The 9,455-nt window shown below is 48.6% G+C and overlaps 1 protein-coding gene across 2 annotated transcripts in view; it reads left to right on the forward strand.

The window, feature by feature from the left end:
- Positions 1-9,026: 9,026 nt before the first annotated feature.
- The window catches only part of LOC115126511 (zinc finger E-box-binding homeobox 2-like), a 93,357-nt gene continuing 92,928 nt past the window's right edge, over positions 9,027-9,455 (forward strand). The window contains exon 1 of one of the 2 annotated variants that reach the window (XM_065002038.1): positions 9,027-9,242. In XM_065002038.1, coding sequence (XP_064858110.1) covers positions 9,182-9,242 — 61 coding nt within the window. In that variant the 5' untranslated portion in view covers positions 9,027-9,181. The remainder of the gene's footprint in view (positions 9,243-9,455) is intronic. The other variant, XM_065002037.1, reaches the window with a different exon arrangement.

The raw sequence follows: 9,455 nt of genomic DNA on the forward strand, positions 1-9,455 counted from the left end.
GCCCAATGCTCTAACCAGTAGGCTGCCTTCCTGGCCCAATGCTCTAACCACTAGGCTGCCTTCCTGGCCCAATGCTCTAACCACTAGGCTACCTTCCTGGCCCAATGCTCTAACCACTAGGCTACATGCCACTCCTGATTGGCTACAGTAGCACAGTTGAGTAGAAGTTGTAGAATATCTAGAATAATTACATTAATGGCATTGTTCTGATTCTGGGAGTGGACCTTCAGTCTGATGTTTTCCTAACTTACTGATGCTGTGTTTTTAAAGCTGATCATTTTACAGAAAAACTTTTTATGTATTCTTTATTTATATACAGGTGACATCTTTTGCAAGAGATTGTTGTTGACAAATTTGACAGGGGATATTATTCAAAAATAACTTTATAACAAAGACATAAAACATCTATTTAATTACCATGACATTGTCATTCTCAATGTGGAATGAAAAAGTTGACTTCTCCGTCCTTTGATCACATCCAGAATCCCGGTGTATTCTGAAGCAAGGTTTGTGGCTCGGGTTTCATTTCCTTAAAGTGGCCCGGGATTTCTAATCCATGTCTATACGCAGGAGCCTCTGATGTGCTGGAGATGGCTGTAGTATAGAATACAAAACAGTATATACATATGAAATGGGTGATGCAATATGTAAACACAATTTAAACGTGACTAAGATACCGAAGAATAGTGTGGAGTGTAGTTTATACATATGAGATGAGTAAATGCTAGATATGGAACATTATAAAAGTGGCCAGTGTTTCCTAATCAATGTCTGTCTATAGGCAGCCGCCTCTGATGTGCTATTGATGGCTGTTTAACAGTCTGATGGCCTTGAGATAGAAGCTGTTTTTCAGTCTCTCGGTCCCAGCTTTGATGCACCTGTACTGACCTCGCCTTCTGGATGATAATGGGGTGAACAGGCAGTGTCTCGGGTGGTTGATGTCCTTGATTATCTTTTTGGCCTTCCTATGGCATCTTCCTATGGCAGCCTTGCGAGGGTTAACAGGCTTAAATGTGTTACTCACATCGGCCACGGAGAAGGAGAGTCCACAGTCCTTGATAGTGGGCTGCGTGGCAAGACGTCTGTGTCTGCGACGTGGCTGGTTTTCCTTTTATAATCCGTGATTATCTGTAGACCCTGCCACATACGTCTCATGTCTGAGCCGTTGAACTGGGACTCCACTTTGTCCCTATACCGACGTTTAGTCTGCTTGATTGCTTTGCGGAGGGAATAACTCCACTGTTTGTATTCTTCCATATTCCCAGTCTTCTTGCCCGGGTTGAATGAGGTGGTTCGCGCTATCAGTTTTGCAACAATGCTCCCATCTACCCACGGTTTCTGGTTGGGGTAGGTGTTAATAGTCACAGTGGGTACAACATCTCCTATGCACTTCCTGATAAACTCATTTACCGTATCAGTATATGTGTCAATATTATTTTCTGAAGCTACTCTGAACATATCCCAGTCTGCGTAATCAAAACAATCTTGAAGCGTGCATTCCGATTGGTCAGACATTTACATTACATTTAAGTCATTTAGCAGACGCTCTTATCCAGAGCGACTTACAAATTGGTGCGTTCACCTTATGACATCCAGTGGATCAGCCACTTTACAATAGTGCATCTAAATCTTTTAAGGGGGGTGAGAAGGATTACTTTATCCTATCCTAGGTATTCCTTAAAGAGGTGGGGTTTCAGGTGTCTCCGGAAGGTGGTGATTGACTCCGCTGTCCTGGCGTCGTGAGGGAGTTTGTTCCACCATTGGGGGGCCAGAGCAGCGAACAGTTTTGACTGGGCTGAGCGGGAACTGTACTTCCTCAGTGGTAGGGAGGCGAGCAGGCCAGAGGTGGATGAACGCAGTGCCCTTGTTTGGGTGTAGGGCCTGATCAGAGCCTGGAGGTACTGAGGTGCCGTTCCCCTCACAGCTCCGTAGGCAAGCACCATGGTCTTGTAGCGGATGCGAGCTTCAACTGGAAGCCAGTGGAGAGAGCGGAGGAGCGGGGTGACGTGAGAGAACTTGGGAAGGTTGAACACCAGACGGGCTGTGGCGTTCTGGATGAGTTGTAGGGGTTTAATGGCACAGGCAGGGAGCCCAGCCAACAGCGAGTTGCAGTAATCCAGACGGGAGATGACAAGTGCCTGGATTAGGACCTGCGCCGCTTCCTGTGTGAGGCAGGGTCGTACTCTGCGGATGTTGTAGAGCATGAACCTACAGGAACGGGCCACCGCCTTGATGTTAGTTGAGAACGACAGGGTGTTGTCCAGGATCACGCCAAGGTTCTTAGCGCTCTGGGAGGAGGACACAATGGAGTTGTCAACCGTGATGGCGAGATCATGGAACGGGCAGTCCTTCCCCGGGAGGAAGAGCAGCTCCGTCTTGCCGAGGTTCAGCTTGAGGTGGTGATCCGTCATCCACACTGATATGTCTGCCAGACATGCAGAGATGCGATTCGCCACCTGGTCGTCAGAAGGGGGAAAGGAGAAGATTAATTGTGTGTCGTCTGCATAGCAATGATAGGAGAGACCATGTGAGGTTATGACAGAGCCAAGTGACTTGGTGTATAGCGAGAATAGGAGAGGGCCTAGAACAGAGCCCTGGGGGACGCCAGTGGTGAGAGCACGTGGTGAGGAGACAGATTCTCGCCACGCCACCTGGTAGGAGCGACCTGTCAGGTAGGACACAATCCAAGCGTGGGCCGCGCCGGAGATGCCCAACTCGGAGAGGGTGGAGAGGAGAGGAGGATCTGATGGTTCACAGTATTCAAGGCAGCCGATAGGTCTAGAAGGATGAGAGCAGAGGAGAGAGAGTTAGCTTTAGCAGGGAGGAGCGCCTCCGTGATACAGAGAAGAGCAGTCTCAGTTGAATGACTAGTCTTGAAACCTGACTGATTTGGATCAAGAAGGTCATTCTGAGAGAGATAGCGGGAGAGCTGGCCAAGGACGGCACGTTCAAGAGTTTTGGAGAGAAAAGAAAGAAGGGATACTGGTCTGTAGTTGTTGACGTCGGAGGGATCGAGTGTAGGTTTTTTCAGAAGGGGTGCAACTCTCGCTCTCTTGAAGACGGAAGGGACGTAGCCAGCGGTCAGGGATGAGTTGATGAGCGAGGTGAGGTAAGGGAGAAGGTCTCCGGAAATGGTCTGGAGAAGAGAGGAGGGGATAGGGTCAAGCTCTGGATAAGAGCGTCTGCTAAATGACTTAAATGTAATGTAAAATGTAAATGTCAAGCGGGCAGGTTGTTGGGCGGCCGGCCGTCACAAGACGCGAGATTTCATCTGGAGAGGGAGGGGAGAAAGAGGTCAGAGCACAGGGTAGGGCAGTGTGAGCAGAACCAGCGGTGTCGTTTGACTTAGCAAACGAGGATCGGATGTCGTCGACCTTCTTTTCAAAATGGTTGACGAAGTCATCTGCAGAGAGGGAGGAGGGGGAGGGGGAGGAGGATTCAGGAGGGAGGAGAAGGTGGCAAAGAGCTTCCTAGGGTTAGAGGCAGATGCTTGGAATTTAGAGTGGTAGAAAGTGGCTTTAGCAGCAGAGACAGAAGAGGAAAATGTAGAGAGGAGGGAGTGAAAGGATGCCAGGTCCGCAGGGAGGCGAGTTTTCCTCCATTTCCGCTCGGCTGCCCGGAGCCCTGTTCTGTGAGCTCGCAATGAGTCGTCGAGCCACGGAGCGGGAGGGGAGGACCGAGCCGGCCTGGAGGATAGGGGACATAGAGAGTCAAAGGATGCAGAAAGGGAGGAGAGGAGGGTTGAGGAGGCAGAATCAGGAGATAGGTTGGAGAAGGTTTGAGCAGAGGGAAGAGATGATAGGATGGAAGAGGAGAGAGTAGCGGGGGAGAGAGAGCGAAGGTTGGGACGGCGCGATACCATCCGAGTAGGGGCAGTGTGGGAAGTGTTGGATGAGAGCGGTGTGGAGCGTTTGTATGGTCTGTGCAGAGAGGAGAGAACAGGGATAGACAGACACATAGTTGACAGGCTACAGAAGAGGCTACGCTAATGCAAAGGAGATTGGAATGACAAGTGGACTACACGTCTCGAATGTTCAGAAAGTTAAGCTTACGTAGCAAGAATTTTATTGACTAAAATGATTAAAATGATACAGTACTGCTGAAGTAGGCTAGCTGGCAGTGGCTGCGTTGTTGACTTTGTAGGCTAGCTGGCAGTGGCTGCGTTGTTGACACTACACTAATCAAGTCGTTCCGTTGAGTGTGATAGTTTCTACAGTGCTGCTATTCGGGGGCTAGCTGGCTAGCTAGCAGTGTTGATTACGTTACGTTGCGTTAAAAGAACGACAATAGCTGGCTAGCTAACCTAGAAAATCGCTCTAGACTACACAATTATCTTTGATACAAAGACGGCTATGTAGCTAGCTATGTAGCTAGCTACGATCAAACAAATCAAACCGTTGTACTGTAATGAAATGAAATGAAAATGTGATACTACCTGTGGAGCGAAGCGGAATGCGACCGGGTTGTTGAGTGAGGAAGTTCTATTCGGTAGACGTTGGCTAGCTGTTGGCTAGCTAGCAGTGTCTCCTACGTTAAGGACGACAAATAGCTGGCTAGCTAACCTCGGTAAATTAAGATAATCACTCTAAGACTACACACTCTAAACTACACAATTATCTTGGATACGAAGACAGCAAAGACAACTATGTAGCTAGCTAACACTACACTAATCAAGTCGTTCAGTTGAGTGTAATAGTTTTTACAGTGCTGCTATTCGATAGACGGTGGACGTTTGCTAGCTGGCTAGCTGGCTAGCTGCTGGGCAGATAGCAGTGTAGTGTAGACTACGTTAGGACGACAAAATACGATAATTACGCAATTATCTTTGATACAAAGACGGCTATGTAGCTAGCTAAGAAGAAATTGCTAAGATTAGACAAATCAAACAGCGTTGAATAGTCCTCACCACGGGTGCTTCCTATTTGAGTTCCTGCCTATAGGAGGGGAGGAGCAAGATGGAATCGTCTTCCAATTTGCCGAATGGTGGGCGGGGGGAGGGCCTTATATGCATTCTGGAAGGTAGTATAGCAATGGTTGAGGGTTTTAGCAGCGAGAGTACAACAATCAATATGTGAATAGAATTTCGTGAGCCTTTTCCTCAAATTTGCTTTTTTTAAATCCCCAGCTTCAATAAATGTGGCTTCAGGATATGTGGTTTCCAGTTTACATAAAGTCCAGTGAAGTTCTTTGAGGGCCGTCGCGGCACCCGCTAGGGGGGATATAGATCACTGTGGCTATTATTGACGAAAATTATCTCGGGAGATAGTACGGTCGGTATTTGATTTGTGAGATATTCTAGGCCGGATGAACAGAAGGACTTGCGTTCCTGTATGTTATCACAGGTACACCATAAGTCGTTAATCATAAAACATATACCTCCACCCTTCTGCTTCCCGGAGAGATGTTTGTTCCTGTCAGCGCAATGTACTGAGAACCCAACTGGCTTTACAGAGTCAGACAGTATATCTCGAGAGAGCCATGTTTCAGTGAAGCAGAGTATGTTACAATCCCGGGCGTCTCTCTGAAAAGCAACTCTCGCCTTGAACTCATCAACTTTATTATCCAGAGATTGGACATGAGCAAGTAAAATACTCAGGGGCGGTGGGTGGTGTACACGCTTCCCAAGTCGGACCAGAAGACCGCCTTGAGTACGACTCCTCCGCCGACGTTGTTTTGGATCAGCCTTTGGAATAAGTTCAATTGCTCTGGGGAGAGCAAACAAAGGATCCGCTCCAGGGAAGTCGTAATCCTGGTCGTAATGCTGGAAGTTCTGGTGAGGTTACCGCCACTCTAATATCCAATAGTTCTTCCCGGCTGTATGTAATGACACAAAACAATTCCTGAGCCAATAACGTTAAAAAAATAGTACATAAACAAACAAAGTACTGCAGAGTTTCTGAAGAGCTAGTCGCGATGCTGCCATCTCCGTCGGCACCATCATGCTTATTGGTTCTATGGGTTAGAATGCCAAGGTGGGGGTTATATTGGTTCTATATGGGTTAGAATGCCAAAGTGGGGGTTCTATTGGTTCTATATGGGTTAGAATGCCAAAGTGGGGGTTCTATTGGTTCTATATGGGTTAGAATGCCAAAGTGGGGGTTCTATTGGTTCTATATGGGTTAGAATGCCAAAGTGGGGGTTCTATTGGTTCTATATGGGTTAGAATGCCAGGGTGAGGGTTCTATTGGTTCTATATGGGTTAGAATGCCAAAGTGGGGGTTCTATTGGTTCTATATGGGTTAGAATGCCATAGTAGGGGTTCTATTGGTTCTATATGGGTTAGAATGCCAAGGTGGAGGTTCTATTGGTTATATGTGGGTTAGAATGCCAAGGTGGAGGTTATATTGGTGCTATTGGTTTAGAATGCCAAGGTGGAGGTTCTATTGGTTCTATATGGGTTAGAATGCCATAGTAGGGGTTCTATTGGTTCTATATGGGTTAGAATGCCAAGGTGGAGGTTCTATTGGTTATATGTGGGTTAGAATGCCAAGGTGGAGGTTATATTGGTGCTATATGGGTTAGAATGCCAAGGTGGAGGTTCTATTGGTTCTATATGGGTTAGAATGCCATAGTAGGGGTTCTATTGGTTCTATATGGGTTAGAATGCCAAGGTGGAGGTTCTATTGGTTATATGTGGGTTAGAATGCCAAGGTGGAGGTTATATTGGTGCTATATGGGTTAGAATGCCAAGGTGGAGGTTCTATTGGTTCTATATGGGTTAGAATGCCAAGGTGGGGGTTCTATTGGTTCTATATGGGTTAGAATGCCATAGTAGGGGTTCTATTGGTTCTATATGGGTTAGAATGCCAAGGTGGAGGTTCTATTGGTTATATGTGGGTTAGAATGCCACCTGGGTCGTCCTTACCTCCTTGTTAGCATTTTTCTGATGTTTTTTCAGTTGCAAAACAGATTATGGTCCAGTTCTTCAGGCAAAATACTGACAATTCCACACTTCGTCAAGTCATCCAGGGGTGAATAGGGCGCAGGGCAGGGGGGCACGACAGGGGGTGATGCCTGTAACAGTCAGGCCACAAAGCACCAGGGGTGAATAGGGAGCAGGGCGGGGGGCACGACAGGGGGTGATGCCTGTAACAGTCCACAAAGCACCAGGGTTGAATAGGGCGCAGGACAGGGGGGCACGACAGGGGGTGATGCCTGTAACAGGCCACAAAGCATCACGGGTGAATAGGGCGAAGGGCAGGGGGGCACGACAGGGAGTGATGCCTGTAACAGTCAGGCCACAAAGCATCAGGGGTGAATAGGGCGCAGGGCAGGGGGCACGACAGGGGTGATGCCTGTAACAGTCAGGCCACAAAGCGTCAGGGGTGAATAGGGCGCAGGACAGGGGGCACGACAGGGGTGATGCCTGTAACAGTCAGGCCACAAAGCCTCAGGGGTGAATAGGGCGCAGGGCAGGGGGCACGACAGGGGTGATGCCTGTAACAGTCAGGCCACAAAGCCTCAGGGGTGAATAGGGTGCAGGGCATGGGGGCACGACAGGGGGTGATGCCTGTAACAGGCCACAAAGCACCAGGGGTGAATAGGGCGCAGGGCAGGGGGCACGACAGGGGGTGATGCCTGTAACAGTCAGGCCACAAAGCGTCAGGGGTGAATAGGGCGCAGGGCAGGGGGCACGACAGGGGTGATGCCTGTAACAGTCAGGCCACAAAGCGTCAGGGGTGAATAGGGCGCAGGGCAGGGGGCACGACAGGGGTGATGCCTGTAACAGTCAGGCCACAAAGCATCAGGGGTGAATAGGGCGCAGGACAGGGGGCACGACAGGGGTGATGCCTGTAACAGGCCACAAAGCACCAGGGGTGAATAGGGCGCAGGGCAGGGGGCACGACAGGGGTGATGCCTGTAACAGTCAGGCCACAAAGCACCAGGGGTGAATAGGGCGCAGGGCAGGGGGGCACGACAGGTGGTGATGCCTGTAACAGTCAGGCCACAAAGCCTCAGGGGTGAATAGGGCGCAGGGCAGGGGGCACGACAGGGGGTGATGCCTGTAACAGGCCACAAAGCACCAGGGGTGAATAGGGCGCAGGGCAGGGGGGCACGACAGGGGGTGATGCCTGTAACAGTCAGGCCACAAAGCACCAGGGGTGAATAGGGCGCAGGGCAGGGGGGCACGACAGGGGGTGATGCCTGTAACAGTCAGGCCACAAAGCATCAGGGGTGAATAGGGCACAAAACATTAGGAACACCTGTTCTTTCCATGGCAACACCTGTTCTTTTGACCATGGTGTACAAAACATTAGGAACACCTGTTCTTTCCATGGCATAGACTGACCAGGTAGATCCAGGTGAAAGCTATGATTGCTTATTGACTATTATGATATAGTATAATATACACTGAGTGTACAAAACATTAGGAACACCTGTTCTTTCCATGGCATAGACTGACCAGGTAGATCCAGGTGAAAGCTATGATTGCTTATTGACTATTATGATATAGTATAATATACACTGAGTGTACAAAATAGTAAGAACACCTTCTTCTTCCATGACATAGACTGACCAGGTGAAAGCTATGATCGCTTATTGATGTCACTTGTTAAATCCACTTCAATCAGTGTAGATGAAGGGGAGGAGACGGGTTAAAGAAGGATTTTTAAGCCTTGAGATAATTGAGACATGGATTGTGTATCATTCAGAGGGTAAATAGTCAAGACAAAATCTTTAAGTGCCTTTGAACGGGGTATGGTAGTAGGTGCCAGGCTACCCGGTTTGTGTCAAGAACTGCAACGATGCTGGGTTTTTCACGATCAACAGTTTCCCGCGTGTATTAACAATGGCGTATTAACGTCCAGTCAACTTGACACAACTGTTGGAAGCATTGGAGACAACATGGGCCAGCATCCCTGTGGAACGCTTTCGACACCTTGTAGAGTCCATGTCCCGACGAGGCTGTTCTGAGGGCAAAAAGGGGGGGTGCAACTCATTATTAGGAAGGTGTTCCTAATGATTTATAGCCGCGGGCGCGGTTATTATCACCTTGAAAGAACGCGCGGACAGGACCAACCTCTAATGACATCACTCACTTCTCTCCTCCCGCTGATCGACTTGAGGTTTCATCAGGTTTCTGGTTACCGGCTGCGGACAGGCAATATCTCACACCATTCATTCTCAGGCACCGAAACACTAGAGAGAAGTTACCCGGGCAGAGTGAGCCTTTAGCGACATGATGGCAGAGGAGAGCCGGGGGAAACGACGGAAACAAGCGAACCCGAGAAGGAATCAAGGTATGAAATGTTCCGCACTGTGTAGTAAATTGTTGATATTGCTGTCTGCCGTTCATATTGATGTGTAGATCTCGCATGATTGAGAAGGTGTAGTGCGGACTGTAATTATGATTTTGCTACATCTGGACCTGTAAGGTTTCTAGAGGTTGTTTAATTTATAAACTTTGGTAACAGAATAAACGTTACTTAACATATACATAGCCTACGGTCTGT

Source organism: Oncorhynchus nerka, linkage group LG15 (genome assembly GCF_034236695.1).
Source record: "Oncorhynchus nerka isolate Pitt River linkage group LG15, Oner_Uvic_2.0, whole genome shotgun sequence".
NCBI lineage: Eukaryota > Metazoa > Chordata > Actinopteri > Salmoniformes > Salmonidae > Oncorhynchus > Oncorhynchus nerka.